General features: G+C 34.2%; 1 protein-coding gene across 1 annotated transcript in view; it reads right to left on the bottom strand.

The window, feature by feature from the left end:
- Positions 1-5,874: 5,874 nt before the first annotated feature.
- Positions 5,875-19,203, bottom strand: part of LOC145672482 (BTB/POZ domain-containing protein 6-like) — a 38,637-nt gene continuing 25,308 nt past the window's right edge. Inside the window, exon 5 of the mRNA XM_081741645.1 lies at positions 5,875-11,399. Coding sequence (XP_081597771.1) covers positions 10,488-11,399 — 912 coding nt within the window. The 3' untranslated portion in view covers positions 5,875-10,487. The remainder of the gene's footprint in view (positions 11,400-19,203) is intronic.

Here is a 19,203-nt window from a genome sequence, read left to right as displayed (position 1 = left end):
TGTGTGTATTTATTCGTAGATGAAAGAAGTACTGTAATCGAACAATGTACGTACAGCAATATATTTTCTCAGTATGCTCCTTTATAAGCATGTATATTTTTTTTTCAAAGGAAAGGTCTATCTCCACTAAACGGAAATCTGACTTTAACGGAAATTTTTGCAAGTCCCACTCGATTCCGCTAAAGACAGGTTTCACTGTAATTAGAAATCTGTTTATTGCAATGCCTGCACACAGTGGTCGAAGTGGGACGGTATGCGGTGTGGTTTTTCGGTGATGAAGGCATACCGCCTGTGGTTTTTTTGTGATCAAAACATACAGTCACGGGAGAGTAGATGTTAAATACCTTTAATAAATCCATTTTTATACACAGTGCTTGACGAATAGCTTTGCACGTAAGATTATATTTCTTATGTAGAAATAATTTCTAAGTTTACAACACCGACATTTTTGTTACTTGTTTCCTAGCTTTTGCTTTTAAAATTTGGTGTCTTTAAAGAAGTTCATCTAGTTTATATTTTGATGTGCCATATTGAATTGTTACTTTCGTATGTATGTGTGTGTCTTATCTTAATTCATATAAATGTCGTGTTTTGAGCATGAGCAGATTTAGTGATTGTCTGCGGGAACTATTCTTCCGAGAGTTTGGAATACTCCTCAGTCGAGTGAAGGATCCGGGAGCTTTCCCTCAGGAAATTGTTAATATTTGTTTTCTGAGCAGGGACGTGTAGTGCGTATTACCGCTGTTACCGGCGGTAACGGTAAAAATATTACAGTTTTTCGTTGTTTTCATATATCTTCAAATTTCATTATCGACATGGGAAGATGTTTACATTTTCCTTTTTCATTTCTTTTTCTTTTTCTTTTTTTTTTTAAGTTTGGATGGCCTATGCTTCATTTACATTGTGAACGAGTGCAACATGCCAACACCAAATAGGAGCATACTGTTAATACCGCAGGATTTCAGAGGTAACGCGAACCCCGATAGCGGTCATTCACTCCAGAAGCACCTTTCAGTGTGCCAGCGAGAAGCATCCTATGAACTCGTATTTGGACTTTCGGAATGGTCCTTATGTTACCATTCGGCTGAGTGGAACAGGAAAAAATAGGAACGTTCCCTGTCAAAACAAGGAGAATCTAGAATATCATCAACATATATATTCTACTCACCGCCCGCTTAGGAGTCTATTCGCTCTCCTCTCGCTGTAGAGGATCGAGCGGGCGGTAATTCTACTATACTGTTTCGTTTGCTTCCCCATTCTAAAGGATAGAAACTTTACTGTAATTTCAGTATTCATAAGGTTATTTCATTGTCTTAACAGCATACAATTTCGGACAAATATAAGTAGCAGGTTTTTGATACTAATAGCATTTAACGCATGCTACTGGAAACATGTTCCAGTGCATTATTTATATGTTTATCTATCATTTTTACACAACTTTTGTATGTTAATACGTTATCTTTAAATTTGAATAATACAGCAACAGTGAACAAGAAGAATATATTCCATAGGATGTTCTAACAAAAATTTAATATAGGTTTACTTTGATTCAAAATAAAGTTTCTCATTGAATGTTAATTTGAGCTTATGGGCATTATTATTATTATTATTTTATTTTATTTTTTTTAATTGAGATTTTATTTCTGTTTAAACAGCATATAAATTTAGATGGTTGTCTCATGCCTGAAGGAGCAAAGATCTTGTCAGTCCCTAAAGTGTCATTAAATATACAGAAATGCCTATTGATGAAACACATTGTGCTATATGGGAACTGTTTCAAGAGCAAGGGGGAATAGTAATGATAATTAGAGCAAAGCAGAGGTGTTGCCCGCGCTCCTTCCAATTCGAGTAATTATTATTATTTAGGATTTATGCTAATTAAGTTGAAAATATTTTGCTTTTAATTTAGTATAGAAAACTTTTGATGCAACAAATTTCCAACTCTAGCCGCTAACCTACTAGTTGAATTTGGACTTCGATGCTGTTTGATGTGTTGAAAAAGAACTGTACAATCGTCTTCATCGTGCCGCAGTTTCACTGTCTAACTAATTTTCAATACGGAAAACTTGTTGCTCAAACATACGATGAAACTCCAGTTATGGTTGGTGAGGTAGGGAACTGCAGCCTCTTGTTAATTATATTTTCATTCTTATGCCCATAGACTTAATTTAGTTTTAGAAAAGTCCGTTGATTATACAAAAGGGCATAGGCGTAAATAGCACCCCTCGCGGCGGGGAGCGCACGAGCTCCAGGGGCGCAAAATATATAGAAACTAGGGCGCATAACTAAAGGTTGCGGGGGCACTGAAGTTTCAAGTTACGCTACTGGAAAAGGGTACAAGTTTTTTTTTTTTTTTTTAAATTGTGTTGGGACTTGCTTCTTCTTTCTCAAAGTCTTCAAAAAGAACAAATGCTGTAGATTATGTAGTCAACAAAAGTACGCCAATAGTCTCAAACATAAGGTATGGAACTATAGGAGTAGGGTAAATGATGTGCTGTATAGCTTTAAAGATGAACTGTTAGGACTCTTTAAATCCATGATGGATAAAACCGACGAATAGGGTTCTCAAACCAGAGTTTGTGTAGCAAAATTCTATCAAACCTTTCAAAGTTTTGACTTCAATTTTTTACTTGAACTGTTTTCTGTTATAACATCAAGATAAGAAATCTTGTTCAATATCTTACGAAAGAAAGTTCATGATGTAGGTTACTGCAGAAAGAAAACAAATGACTTTGAAGAATATCTAAGATCATTGAGAGATAGTTTCAATTATATTTAGTAAAAAATGAAAGAACATGAAGAGCCACATTGTTCTAAAAGGTCAAGAGTAAATGAAGTGGAATTTGACCACTTTGTCAATGCCTATAGTTTGAAATGGCTGATACGCTGAAAGAAAAAGTGAGTACTAGATTTTCTGTTATTGAGAAACAAGAGTTACTTGTAGTATCAGCAACAATCGTTAAATTGTCACGTCACGTCACTGTTTTTGAGCATTTTCAGCATTTTCATGTATAATACAACATAAGGGAATATTTTTTTTTCATTTTTTTCAGAAAGTTGTTGACGAGGGATCAAAGTCTCTCCACGCCACCCCCCCCCCCCCTTTCGTAACTCTAATGAGAAACTTTCCAGTGGTTTTAGGTCAATATGTAAATAGAAATGCAATCTTTTAAGCATAGGCGCAGCTAGAAATTGTCTGCTGGGGGGGGGGGGGCAGACCATTTGGTCGGTCTCGGTAGGTGACCATCTTATAGGTAGCATTTTTAATTTTTGTCAAAAAGTTGGGGAGAGGGCAATGATCTTCCATGCCCCCCATAACTCCGCCCAAGCTTTTAGAAAACATACCCTCTTTGAATTTCAAAATTTAGATAGCCGGTATGTAGAGTTAAAATTGTAATAAAACATAACGCCTCTGCTCTTTTTTTTTTTTCACTTCGAACACTGCCTGCACATTTGTATCCGAGTTTATTTAAGAAGTTTTAATTATGTCTCGAATTAACTAAAATTGTTTTAAAATTATCATAATAATAAAGTACAGCATGTACATACACGAATGTCAACTATCCACACACATGGATATTTCTCATGCTTGTAATTTCCTTCGAAAACAGTGCCCTTTCTACAGAACATGAAAAGCTTTTTTGAACTAAGACTATGTGATTAATACCTGCGAAATCGTGTAATGTAAAGTAAACTTTACAAGAAATTTACTCTTCCCCATTTTTTTTTAAATAAAAAAGACAAAAAATATTTTATCAATAATAAATTTATTACATGAATGTTCAGTTCTTGTTGTTTAAACGTACATTTCACTCTTATTCTACAATTCAGTTCAGTTCAATCCTTCTTCACACCTCCTGTTTCTTCACCGAAACCTTCCTTGTAGTTTATATTATATTGAATGGTACATTAGATTACAATTATTTACCATAATTAATACATAAAATACTGTATAAACAAACAGTGCCGTGCCTTGGAAAATCAGCGCCCGGGGCGAGAGTATACGACAGCGCCCTATACATATATTCAAAGTAATTTTTCCTTTTCCCTTTTTTCTTCCGAATTTTGTGCCCCCTTACTTCGGCGCCCGGTGCCGTCGCCTCGCTCGCCCCCCTCACGGCACGGTACTGTAAACAAAATACCATAAACCTAGTGTAATAATGCATAAACAAGATAAATTTCAATGGGTACTCACTAATTTATTATCAACAAAAAAGAATCTATAAATGAGAAAGAAAAGCATGGCTTTTTTAGGGTGTCTATTCTTATATATATATATAAAATCACAATAGAATGTGATTTACATCATGGCACTTACAATATGGGTGCACTCTGAAATAATTCTGCAATATATTTTGTAAAACTTATAAAAACATGTCTTTAATTAAACACTCACAAGGCTTCCTTACAAGACTAGAATATAACATGCCACGTGAGTTCATGTCTGAGCAGTCTTGAAAACTGTTATAACTAACTGCCTATTTTGTATAGTTTAATTGATTGTCAATATTTAAGCATAAAAGTACACTATAATATTTTCATATCAATACAATGTATGTCAATTTCGCTTGAACGACTCGTATCTCTGTTTCTTCCATGCATTTTCCTCTGGAAGAGTGTTCGTCCGGCCACTCAGTTGACACTCAAAACTATTACTTAATATTGTTAATACCTGTGCTAAGAGAATAGATTTTTAATTGCCTTTAACTATCTAGTATAGCTACATTTTTGACGTGACAAATAAAGATAAAAAAGTGAGCTCCACCGATATCACCACAATATAAGTGCTGTTAAAACTGTTTTGTCAAAGGAAAGATGTTTAAATTCGTGTATGTACTAGATTTCTACAAGTTGAGATAAAATAATTTTCTTGAATTACATTTATGCACAATTATCCTTGCTGTTAACTTGAAAAAGAATTACTATGTGTCTTAATCGAGTTAACATTAAAGTATATATTTCAACAGTATGAAAGCAAGGTCACACAATGTTCACCTATCTCCCAAATTATATTTCTCTTCCAGTACGAAATTCACGGAATTTGTGCTCAGTGAGCACACACACGGAACACCCTTTGGCAAATATATTAGTGTTATTTCCGTTTTATTCTCTTTCCTTAAACGAACTAAATTTTTATCTCCGATTTACGTTCTATTTGCAATTTAACGAGAGTCTGTACATGGGTGATAATGTAGTATAATGTTTTAAGAGTAGTGGATGAACCTATTGTAAGAAAGAAGAAAAAAAAAGAGCTAGTGCCGAGAACAGTCTGATATAATGTGACATCACCGCAATGGATTTTGAGTGCTTGTGGTATATATGTTATACCACGAACACACACAGCTCCTTGTTTGTGCGCTTCTCGAAAGCCGTGCATATGACCAAATGAACAGTGTTTTCTAGCAAAATGAAAACTCCCAACGACAACGAGCGACATCTCTTTTAGCGCCATAAAGACAAGTTTTCTCGAAACCTATGCACGGAAATTTTCGAGATGTCATCTATATTCTCATATATGTATTAACTTTGAACGTTACTTTAGTTAAACAGATATTAAAATCAATGATAATTTTCAGCTATATCTCATTACCCATATTATGCACTATCGATTGTAATATGTCCCATATTTGGACATCCTCCCCTCCCTTTAACTTTAGTCCTATCAGTTACAAATAACACATTCGATTATTTTCTAAATGTTTCTAGTATTTAAATCTTTCACTTCCTTGGCTGTGTTCAGTCTTTGGGAATCACAAATTCAGTATTTATTATACGCTAAACTTCTGAAGCTCATGCAACCTCAGAGCCAAACTAGCAACACGAAATAATAATTAATTACACTTGACTATTAATATAATATGTTTTGTCTTAACAAAGTGTTTTGCTATAGGCACAATATAGTCTGTTTACTTAACAGCTAAGCGGATTAATTAAACCATCTGAACAGAGCTAGGACTGACAATTCTTTTTCTATGTAGTTCAAAATAATTCACTAACGGAATAATTAGCACTTCTGACCAGGGTATATACACTTATTTCTTAAACCTGAAATACAGTGTAACGGTTTCGAAACTTAACGTTATCTTCAACAGACACTAACTGAAAGAGGTATCTTCAGAGCATAGAAATATAAAAGTATATCTATCTATCTATATATATATATATATAAAAGTCGAAAGCGTTACACTGTATTTTAGTTTTAATAGTTAAGTATATATACTCTGGTCAGAAGTTTTAATTACTCCCTCAAAAGAATATGTTGAAAACCCGGGACCAGGAGTAAAGGGATTTAGAACCGAGGTTAGGGATATTACAAATATACGGACACTGAGCATTTATGAGCTAATTGCATTTTCTTGCGTTAATTAATGTCATTATATGGCACTATATTCTTGATTTTTTTGGGGGGAGGGGGGTGATGATATATGCAAATAATATGGAAGGTAAGATTTAGTTGTTGATAGATGAATGGGATTTGTATTAGAGTGATCTAGATATGAGTTACAGATACAGAGATTGACATTTTATTGTGATTTAATAAGCAACGATTAACAGATGTTATATTTTAAGGAGAGAAGTCAACTGTACCAGTGCAGATTAAGAATAAAATAGCCAAATAAGATCCATGTTTTCTGCTGTAAGAAATACTGGGTTACCTTTGATTTTAGTATCCTTTAGAAAAAGCTAAAATATTTCGACGCAGTCTGCTTTTTTATGCTTTCATAATGTCTACGATTCCGAATTTCCCTCCATTTAATGCAGAAAACAGATCGGCTACAATCGTATTTGAACCGGTTCGAACATTTGAGCATAGCGTCCCAAATTCCAGACGAAAGGAAGGCATTTATTCCGATGTTGGACGTCCGCTTTAGCCACGGTTTTTCGCTGTTATCTCCTTTCCACACTTTCTGCAATTTGTTATTAGGTTCATTAATCCGTGCTCTTCACAAATTTTTAAAAGATTTTGCTCGTTATCAACGTATTGCTTCACAAATGTTAAAACTGTTAGTTCGTTGCCCTTGTACATTCGCCATGTTGATAACATAAATGCTTGTTTCTTCCCCACAATGCAACTGTTCGGTTACCTTGCGCCAAGTAGTTCCCTCCGCTCGTCGTATAGTCCCATGTTTATAACCTCTTATATATAACAAATAAACAGATTTTTCAAGAAACTTATATATATTATCAAGCACACAAACGATCAAATTATCCATATATTTCCTGTAAATTAAAAAAAAAAAAAAAAAAAAAAAAAAAAAAGCTGGAAACGGACGCCCAGCTTTGGAACTTAACCCGAAAGGAAGATATCTACATTATTTACAGCTATGGGGCAGAAGCGTATAGACAACTAGATAACATCTGTTGGCCGATCTCGCTCGCAGAAAAGTCATATGCGCAGAATAAGGAGGAAATGCAAAATTATTATACAGCAAAAGCCTCAGTTTAAATGCGGTATTATGCACTACAGTGTTTTGTGGAAGTTCACTCATAATCCAAAGAAGGAATCAAACGTGAATTGCGTTAGATCCACATCATTGAAAAATAGTTCAGCTCAAACGAAAGAGCCATAAAGGGACAGATCAACCAACGAAATTGAAAGTCGCAATGAACCTGAGGTTCGTTCTGGCCCAAGAAGTGAGACTGCAGAAAGTGTTACACTCCCTAAATCAGAAACTTTCCGGTCTCCTCGAGGTGTATTACCACTGGAAATTACTCTTCCGATAGCTAGTACCAGCTCAGCAATTGCTTCGTTTAAATTTCTTGTGGAGTCGACTACCGTAGAATTTCCAAGATATGTTGACTACTGTAGAAGTACCGTCACTTACGCCTCAAAATAAAGCAAAGAGAGATAGATTCCTGAAATAAGGGTAAGCAGCGCTGATGATGTCATAAAAGAACAAGAATCTCCACTGAAAGCTTTTGTATCAGAAAGAGAATCTGAAACTAGTTCCAGAAACCTCTTTAGTTTGCAGTACCAAAAAAAGCAACAGATATTGCAGTCAACATAGAATCAACAGAACATCAATTAAGATTATACAAGCATGGTCAATATAATGTAGTAAGCACAGTGCATCAGGCTAGGAAACAAATTCTCTACAGGTAAAGAAAGGAAGGCTTCAAGTGCAAGTTGAAGTTCATGTCCTTCACAAACACTATCTACATCACCCATTCGTTGTCTTTACTGTAACTTACATCACAGGAAAGGAGTTTGTCCAGCCTGGGGAAAACAATGTTAAAGTGTGGCAGATTGAATCATTTTGCCTTAGTATGCCGCTATGAAACTTTCCAGTCCCAGAAGAATAAAATACAGGAACTGGTCGTACAAGACGGACAGACGCACGAGAAGAGAGATAATTCTGCACAACAAAAGTAGGAAGATTTGTTCAATATGGTCAACTTAACGAATTTGAATACGATATTTGATGGCATGGGAGATAACCAGTCGTGCTCTGCTAAGACATCTAAAGATGGATTTTCAGATCTACTATAAGATCAGATCTTAAAAACTACTGTCTTTCAATATTTCATTAAAATAATCAGAAAACTTAAAAATACATGTGTACTGGTTGAGAAATAAAACTGTACTTCTTTAGAAAATAATACAAAAATACAAAACATTGTAACAGATCTTTGTCTAAAGCTGTAAATAATATGATAATAGAAAGCCTTATAATCCCAATATGCTCATACGGGATGGCTTGTTTATTTCATATTTCATATTCAGAGATTAACTCTACACTCTAACTACTATAAAAAGGAACTCAAAAATCTCATTCATAAATGCAACTGTTACATATCAACAAAATAATCTCTAAACTTAAAAATAAATCACCACCATTTTAATGAAATAAGAATGTCAAATTTCCACTCATTAAATAATAATAATAATACCATGATATGGACAGGCGATCTGAACTATATGTATCCCAACCGCAAATCGAACCCATGTCAAAGACGAGAGCTACTCATTTGTCTGCCAAACAATTTGACTTTTCTATTTTGCATTTTTATTCTGTTAGCTATATATTCTGAAGGTAAGCCTACACTGAGATTGTTTTAAGAATACAGGAAAGGAGATAAACATAAGAATTTAATTGGTCTTGCAGAGAAAGCACAAATAATTTTAATTTTAATTTTCCAAAGAGAGACGTTACTATCTACATAAATCTATTTTACCGTAATATTTATTTTTTAGTCCCCTTGATGAAGGTTAATGGAAATGAGCAAAACATTGTGAAGTTTTCCGGTTTTACAATATGTTTAAGTACGTTCTTTATGCATTTTATAACAGCAAACGAGTACAGAATCTACAAGAAAAAAGAAAAAGAAAGGCGAGAAATTAAAAGAATGATTAGAATACATTATACAGATGAATATCAATACCGTGGATGAATGTACAGTACATGCCAAATCTTTTGCATTTGTTGAGAGAGGAGAGTGTTTGAACTGAAGTTAGATAATAATCGAACATAGGGTTGTATATAAAAGATAATATATCATGAAGGTTAAAGTGTTTTGTGGAAGTATATATCATTTGAGAAAGAGTTGTCTTGTATTGATTTTGTGAGTTGTTGACAGGTCATAGTAGATTTATGTAGTAATGGTTTACCTAAATGGTAACAAGTTTTTGCGGCATTCTGGTACTAATTGTACAATATTCAGTGGTCGTTAGATAGTAAGGAAGGTTCTGCATAAGGTAGTTTACTATATATTGGTAGTACATAATTAAAGAAAGGTTTACTACGAATATAGTTGATTTATACTAGTAACGAGGGTCATGTGTTACGACATTACCCATTATATACCCCACATACTATATCGTTCTATTAGTGTATCGCTAATCCGTCATTGGAATAACCATTGCTTAGGAAAAGGGTACTCCTTGCGTAAGACACTCTAACGACATATGTACCTATATATACGGTTTAAAATATAAAAGAATGGCTCAGTCAGTAGGACTTCGTGGGTTTTGTGTAAATAATACTTAAATCCAATAACACATCATTAATTACGATATAAAACATTACCGATCTATTCTGTATATCTTCGTTGTAAATGAACTAGCTGACTTTAAGTATATATTTTTTCTAGTTCACTTTTTAATTTAATATTTACACAATCTACAATACCTTTTTCCAAAATATATAGTCATTACTCAACAACTATTTATCACTTTTTCTTTTATATATTTCCTATCTAGGAATGTTTATCTAACGAACACTTCAGGCCAACTCATATCGACATTATATCAATACCCAGCGAAGTGTCTTCACAAATCAAGCATCAGAACCCACTCATTTACAGAATTGTTCACTTTTAATCTTTTTTAACAAACGATTTCTAATCGAACATAATCTTTCTTCATATACATTTATGATTAGAAAAAAAATATATCACAACTGACAGTCCATGATATAAAATTGAGTATAACATGGATATTACATTACATTTTAAGATGTGTTTCCTAGTATTTATGACCGTGTTAGTCACTCTGTATAAAGAAATCCTACGACTAAACCTGAATTTTCTGGTCTCTCTGACTGAATGGGTCCTGCATTCAATGAATCGCAAAATCTTGGATACCAACTTTCGTTATTGGTTTCAATTACAAGACTGAACTTATCTCCTGATTCTAAATAGACTTGTTTATCAAAATTAACATGGATTTCACAGCCCCACTTTTGACTACTTGTGTATGAAGCATGCATAACGTTGCTGTACGTCGCAGATGCTTCCACAACGCCATAATTTCTTATTAAATGAATTTTCATTTCATCAGAAGATTCATCATTCTCGCACACAGAAGCACCACACTCTGCACTTTCCTTCCTTTCCTGGGCACCCAATACAACACCAATCAAACACATGGAATTTAGGCACTCAAATATTTCTTCTACTTCACTGTAACCGCGTACAAGAACAGACGCAAATATATCAGAAACGCGTTGAACTTTTACTGTTCCATAATAGCTACGAGGCAAAAGAATGGATGCTATTTGTAGTGTCTGTCCGGACTTCAAGCGGTGATCATAAATATTACACAATGTGCTTGGTGGTGGAAAAGCTCCGCCACTATTGAACCACATATACATAGACCGTATTTCTTCGTGCGTTAGGATGCCTGACAGAACAGGTGTTTTCGAGAATTCTTCAGGCATGAGTGTCAGAAACCTTATATATTTCATAAGATCTCCAAGAACTGCTCGCATATTTGTTCCACTAACTTCCAACCCTTGTCTTTCACATTCTTTTATTGCCCACTGATGTGCAGCTTCAAATATTTCTAATTCTGACTCAAGTTTCAAGCCATCTTCTCTCAAAACTACCTCTAAAGTTGCTTTATCCACTTCACGAAGCTCTTTTGCACTTAAAACTTGTGTACTATTCCGGATCATAAACTGAAAGAAAAAGTGTATACTATATTTTATTTCAGCCTAACAAAGAATGAAAAAGAAAATAATAATTTTGGACATAACGTAATTTCACAGCAAAATAAAAATGAGAAAAGTCCTAATCTATTGTGAAGCCTAGATCCTAGTCTTCAAATTTAATCATTTTCAGAAGTTTGGGAAACAAAGTGTAGCTACATTTTACAATGTTTTAATCTCTTTTCTGTTATGTATTTGTGTGTCACAAGAGTATATCTGGTAATGTATGTCAATGTAGAAACATGTCTGTTACGTTATTATAAATAAATTGTAGTCTGTTTGTAAACAACTACACAACCGCCGGACAGCATTTCATTTTGGTGTGATGTCAAAATGGATGATGTCAGGGAGATTTTTGATTGATCAAGATTTCATCGAAGAATCTTGGAAGCATGTGTGAGATTTCAATCAGATTATGGAAGCTGAATTACAGCAAGTCAGCAGTTTCCAGTAGTACAAAAGTCTCGGAATTGTTTTCTGAAGAGAGAGTGACATTGGTAGTGAGAAAAAGAAGATCAGAGATCGCATCAGTAATACAACCAGAGAACTTCATTTACTGACTAGTAGAATCAATGTGTTAAAGAGTGAGATTAATTCTCTGGAAGAAACTCAACCTGAATACCTTGTTTTCATCACCAGGTGACCCTACACAGCGTGAAGGTATGTACCTATCAACTATAAACCTCTCTACATCAGCTTAAGACTGACACACACATCCAAATTAATATCTTTCAGACAAGCTACACAACAACACGATACACACTAAATTCAAATCTATTATGAACAAACATTTACAAATTCAATGACTTGTTTTCATTTTTATCATTGTTCTGTTTGGCCGTTAAACAGTGGTGGACATCCCCAAATCATCAATTCCTCTCGCTTGCACATCATAGGTGCGTCAAACGGTACTGTTAGTTTCAGATACTAACAGGTAGAATCTGGGTTACATATGAATCTTTAAGAGTTACATCCTACTCAATTTAGATAAAAGATAATTTACGTTCACACTTTCAAGTATCTAATATTCCGCATGTTGCGGCTTCAACGCGTAGGCCAGGAGACTAATGTTCACGGTAGTCTGACGTCGCTCATCAAACATTCGATAGAAATATAATACCTTTTTCATCAAGATTTTCCAGTAGTGTGTCAATGTTTTGTGGACTCGCATATAACTGTCGTGGTCGGCCATTCATCAGGAACGCATTCAAACGCTTGCTTGATTCGATGTCATAACATACATAGGCTCTAATTGCGGCACGCCAGGTTAGAGATTTTGTGCAGTTCTCAAAGTGATATTTATGTAAGATCATGTAATGAAGCACTGATATAAATTTCAACTATTAAAACATATTCTGTAACTATGTCCTATGAAGTTCTAGTGATCAAATTATTTCTTTATTGTGAACAAGTCTTCTCGGGCTAGCAGCCAGGTAAATACTGTTATATCATGCGACGTTTCGAGGGCTGCCATCGTCCTCATCTTCAGGCGAATATGATGGTGCAATGGAGTGTATGGAATATATATATATATATGGAATATATATATATATTCCATACACTCCATCTTCAGGCGAATATGATGGTGCAATGGAGTGTATGGAATATATATATATATATGGAATATATATATATATTCCATACACTCCATTGCACCATCATATTCGCCTGAAGATGAGGACGATGTCAGCCCTCGAAACGTCGCAAGATATAACAGTATTTACCTGGTTACTAGCCCGAGAAGACCTGTTCACAATACGTCGCCAGGAAAGCTTCAATAAATACTTTATTTCTTTATTGTTCCTTTTCTTGTTAAAGTAAATTTTAATTTGTCTGAAACTTTTTTTTTTTTTTTAAATATTAGAACACGTTTTCATAAACATTAAAACATGTAAGAATACGAGAAACTTGAAAGTGAAAGAAAGTAATAACTGCGAACTCTGAAGTGCAAAATGTTGGTCAAGTTTCAATTTTTCTACTTATGGTCAAATTCTTGATTCAATAAAAATTTAATAATAATAATAATAATAATAATAATAATAATAATAATAATAATAATAATAATAATAATAATAATAATAATAATATTTTTATTGCATACTGGAAATTACAGACATAACTGCCCACTTACAATTTTCATACAAATAACATGTAAATAACAAAAATAAACATAATACATTATAAAATACAAATTATACATGCACAGAAAAGGGAAAAAATCGTGCATAAAATAAACATGCTGTTATATAAAAGAATATAATACTCTCAGCTGATAATGAAATGATTATATAACTGCCTTTGTATATTACTAAAATTATGATCAAAAATGTCAATAACACTGGCAAAATCATTGGCTACTGATAAAATTTTATACAAAGGAACATCATTGAGAAACTGAATGGGTTTAAATATTTTCGGATTTCTTATGTGATAACTGGTTGTATACAGAGTTATTATTGATAACAGATTCAAATAATAATAATAATAATAATAATAATAATAATAATAATAATAATAATAATAATAATAATAATAATAATAATGACGAATAGTTATATTTTGGACACGTGGACAAATACTTGCCAAACAGATAACACATTCTTCTTTTAAACAGTTAATAGTTCATTTCAAAATGGATTATTATATATTCTCCAACTTCCGTTTCTTTTTCGCTGCCTTTAGAAATTAGGGAGGTCGAATCGAAATCGAGTAACTATTATTAATAGCGAAATGTTCAAATTCTTTAATAATATAAGTCGTGGCATCGATTCTCAATACCACGATTTTTGCATTTCTTGAGTCCAATCAACTACTTTTTCATGTGCGGACAAAACACACTTCTTTTAACATTTACTCCAAATATACTTCACCAACCAGAAAATCCTTGATTGTTGAGACACTTCATGTAATAAAAAGAATAGCTGCTACATTTGCTGAAAGTATAATTGCTTATCCGACTGCCTCCAAGTTCAACTGCCCACAAACATATGTTATATAAATTGCCATTGGGAACGACTTATATTAATAACATTTTTAATTATTTCATATAATAATAATAATAATAATAATACCAATTATTATGAGATTATAGATTTGCTCCTAAAATCGCAGAGATTCCCTTTTATTATTGTTATTTTTATTTAATTTCACGTACCCTTCATCAATTAATCACAAAATGAAGTAAAATACTTAACTAATCTATTAAAATACTTGAGTTTTAGGAAATATTATAATTCCTACTAATTATTAGTTCCCAGCGTAAGCATATGGAAGCTTATAATTTCATTCCAGGTATATGTGGTACTTTATTTTTCGGTAACTACTGGCCGGATCTAAACCAAATTTAACGAACAAGTACTATGCTAAAGAAAGACCGCTATATTTGATGGCCGAGCTCGGTCAGGGACAGTACATATGGTACTTTATTTCTTGGTAACTATTGGCCGGATCTGAACGAAATTTGGTGCACAAGAAGCCTGAGAACAAAGGGGCTGTGTTCCACAGCTTTACATACTAGGAGCTTGTGCGGTTTACTTTAGCTTGTTAGTCAATAACATTCAACTAAAATACGTATTTTCATTTTATTATATCAATATTTCAGACACATTTTCAGATCTTTGCTTCGATGTTCGTAACATTTCTTGCTGATCACATAAAAGAAATGCTGACATTTGTATATATTAGCTGACATTCGGCCATGCAATTCATTCACAAATTAAATTAATATTTGCGCATACACTAGATCAATATGTTGTGATATTTACATGGCTAAATTATATCTACACATGCACAACCACGAATCAAACCCCGTACGTACTCATTACTACTGAACTATGATTTTATCTACTAACCCACATAGATAATCATCGATACCCTACCATAGTCTGTCCCTATTAACGAAATCAGTATATATATATATATTCTTTCATTTCACTAAATATGCACAGCAATTAAAATATTATATCACCATATTTACGGGGCAAGTGTCTTAATCGAGTTAACATTAAAATATATATCTTTCAACAGTATGAAAGTAGTAAATTAGCAGGTACTTTTCGTGTTTAGATCTAAAATGGGAAGTCAACTACCCGTATGCATAATGGTGAACAAATGAAATGAAATCTTTGAGTTTAACGTCCTATGCCTATTAGGCTAACGGAGATGGTGATTAAAGCAAATGAATGATGATGGAAAAATTGAAAGAATGAGGAAGTGGGGACACTGAGAAAAACCACGAGCACGACGTTGTCCACCACAAACTTACTTGGCCGGGGATCGAACCAGGGTCCCCATGCACCAGAGGAAAGCGCACTACCACTGAGCCACCGTGTCCCCACGAGAAATAAAGTATCATAAACAAGAAATTAACAGTAAAAACCAAAATTGTTCATGTATATCAAAGTATTGGAAATGTAACTAGAGAACTTCTTAATATCTAAATTAAATAAATTACGCATTGGTGTAGCTTGCTTATAGGAATAAGATGACATTGTTTATTTTAATTTTGAATTCGGCTCCAAAAATCAAAAACATAAAACCTAAACCATGAAAATATTATATAGCCAAGACATTTAAGTAATTACGATCGTAGCTAAGATACTGTGCAGTGCGACTAAGCCCATTTTTCTGTGAAAAAGAGGAGAAAAATGAAATCTTTGAGTTTTACGTCCCACGGTTATGCCGGTTAGGCTAAAGGAGACGGTGATGATGAGAGATGAGTGAAATGGTGGAATGAAGAAAGTGGGAGGGAACGGGAGAACCCCGAGAAAACCCACGAGCACGGTGTTTGTCCACCACAAAGTTCACTTGGCGGGGGCTGGGATCGAACCCGGGACCCCAAGCACCAGAGGTGAACGCTCTATCACTGAGCCACCGCGGCCCCCCATTTACAGTAATTTCATATCTCAAACCGTGGAACATTCTAACTTTCGCCAGCATTTGAAAGCAGTACAGGGTGGCCCGGAAGTGCGCGTACCCCTAATTGATGTTTTCTGACGATTTTAGGTTTTACCCACATTTATTTGGTAACATTGAAAATGGTACCAAAGACACTATTGTGATACAGCAGGATAGAGCACCAGCGCACTTCGCGATTCACGTGCGCAATTACCTGAATCAGACATTTCCTGGCCGCTGGATTGGAAGAGGTTGTGCACATTCAACAGTTCCCTTTGCCTGGTCTCCAAGAAGTCCCGATCTGACGACACCAGACAATGCTGTCTGGAGTTCTATAAAGCAACAAGTAAGAAACACTCAATATCACACAACGCAGGAATTACGAGCAGCTGTGGAACACGCCTTCACCCTCGTGACTCCGGAGTATCTCCGCAAAACATCTGCGAGAACTTGGCGCAGAACTCAGCTGTGTTACGACATGGATGGTGATCATACCGATGTTTATGACTCTTTTTAAGACTTCAAGGTAAATGTGTACAGACATTCTACCATAACTAAGACTGTACTGTTGAAACTAAAGGGAGGGGGGGGAGGAGGAGTACGCCCACTTCCGGACCACCCTGTAGTAGTAGCAGATATATAATTTTATTGTTCAAACGAAGAAGTAAGTCAGGAAAATCCTCAACGAAAGTCAAAATTGAGAACTAACATCTTCAAATTATCATAAAAGGAAATATAAGTACTTCGGATGTGATATCAAAACGCAAGTCCGGTTATCATTATCTCAGTACTAATGGATCGATACAGGATTGTTTTTGGTAATTAACTTAATAACTTGACAACTTTAGAACGTAGATAATTTAACTCTTACAAAATGCTATTAAAGAAACTAAGAGATCAGTGGAACGCTTCCATCGTCGATTGTTTGGGTAAGAAGTTTCCTATACAATTTCATTCAATTATTCTGTGACATTGTTCATCAGGTTGAGTCACTCATATGAAGACCGAATCATTTTATAAACACAGTTTGCATTTTTGGTGTAAAAGATCTAAAATTGAAAAAGAGCTCTTCATAACTGGATACTTTAATGTAGATGTTATTCCTTCTAGTGATTTCTGTATGGAAGAGCCGTAGATTTAATTACTCTTCTGCATACACTAATAATGTTATCCCTGTAACAATTAGATTAAAAATACGTCAATTACTATTTTAAATTTCAAGACCTTTTATATTTTGTAGAACTTACGAATTCCCAGCAATGATGACGCCATAATCTGCGCATACAGATTTGTATCCTGAAAACAATTATTAGTTTATTTGATAATGTTTTGCTTGTAGACGATTTCAGGAGAGGAAACATTAAACTCTAGCAAATACAGGAATATACCATCTGTTGTATTTCCATTCATCACTATTTAAATATGAGAAAACAAGGGGCAGCCCTAAACTGACAGGTAAAAAGACGATTGCCAAATGTCCTCTTCTTTGCAGAAGTAATTTGTGTGTTCCATTTACTTTTTTCACTCTTACCTAATGTAATTGACGATGTGGCAACATCCAGCAATCACTGTTCTAACAATGGTTGGGCTCAGGAGAGCAGAGCTTCGAAAATTAGCGAAGGGTGCACAGAGTTAGAAAGAGCTTTTCTCCCGGAATAATTTTGAAAGTTAACTTTCCTGAAAATGCAGTTTTAGGCATTTTTGAATGAAAATTGAACTTTTCTCTCACAGTGGAAAATATTCTTGAATGAGAGTATGACAGCGTAACCACGGAGCTTCTAGGGTTCTAGTCCCTTATTGTAGAACTAATGGTGGACACAAAAATCGACTTTCCGATTTTTAGAAAAATCGAAACCAGTTTTTGAAAACTTTCAAAATCTGATTCAGTTTCATATCATAACCGGTTTCAGCTTTCAAACCAGTTTCGTTCTCTATCAAAATTCGGTTTTGGTTTTTCACACCGGTTACCGGTTTTTTCTATCAAACCGGTTTTTGAAAGGAAACCGAAGTTTTTTTTCCCTAAAAATCGGTTTGGCCCATCCTTAGAATTCAACATATCATTCTGAATGCTACCCTTTGGATTTAGGTTTTAAAAGAAAGAAAAAAGGAGAATGTAATTAAATAGAACAAAATTTAAAAGAATATTTTATTATAATGATAATGTATATAATGCAGCGAATTGACATGAAATGCTTATCTGTATACTCCCTTCTCTCTCCGCTCCAAAAAATCAGGCTCTGCTATCATTTAAGAAACAACGAAAGATTAGATTTTATCTGTTTTAACTTTTTTCTTTCTTTCTCTCTCTCTCTCTCTCTCTCTCTCTCTAATATTTTTCTTGTTTTGTATGGGTGCTAAGTTGTGTTTTAAAAGGTAGAAAAAACAGGAAATTTTAGGAAGAAACAGGTTTCTTACATTTTTTTTTCAAGGCCAGGAGAAAATGGAAAATAATGCAAGAAAGATATGTTTTTAAATTTTCTAGCACTTCTTTGTTATACTGTTCTTGCAAAATTAAATTTGAGTAACAAATTGGTATACTTACCTGCTCTTCTTGATGTATATAGTTGTATACCTACACTTACTATTACCAATGACGGAATTCACTCTCAGTCCCACATTCATTAACTGAGGGCTTAATTATTTGAAGTTTAGTGCTTAAGTACGTCTTTTTTAGAAATACAGCAACAAAACTATAAAGACTCTGTTTTTCCCTCTAGAAGTTTCATCTCGTAAAATCCCGTCTCTGCAACCTATGATACAAGGATGTTATTTCTTATTGCTTCAAAGTTTTGCTTTTAATAGTTTCGGAGATTTGGAGAATGCCAGGAAAATTATTAAGCCCCTTTTTCTTCCCCTTTTAAGAGTCGAATCTTACATA

The sequence above is a fragment of the Thermobia domestica genome, chromosome 2 (assembly GCF_964235325.1).
Source record: "Thermobia domestica chromosome 2, izTheDome1.hap1.1, whole genome shotgun sequence".
NCBI classification, from domain to species: domain Eukaryota; kingdom Metazoa; phylum Arthropoda; class Insecta; order Zygentoma; family Lepismatidae; genus Thermobia; species Thermobia domestica.
This window is presented reverse-complemented; position numbering and strand designations above follow the sequence as displayed.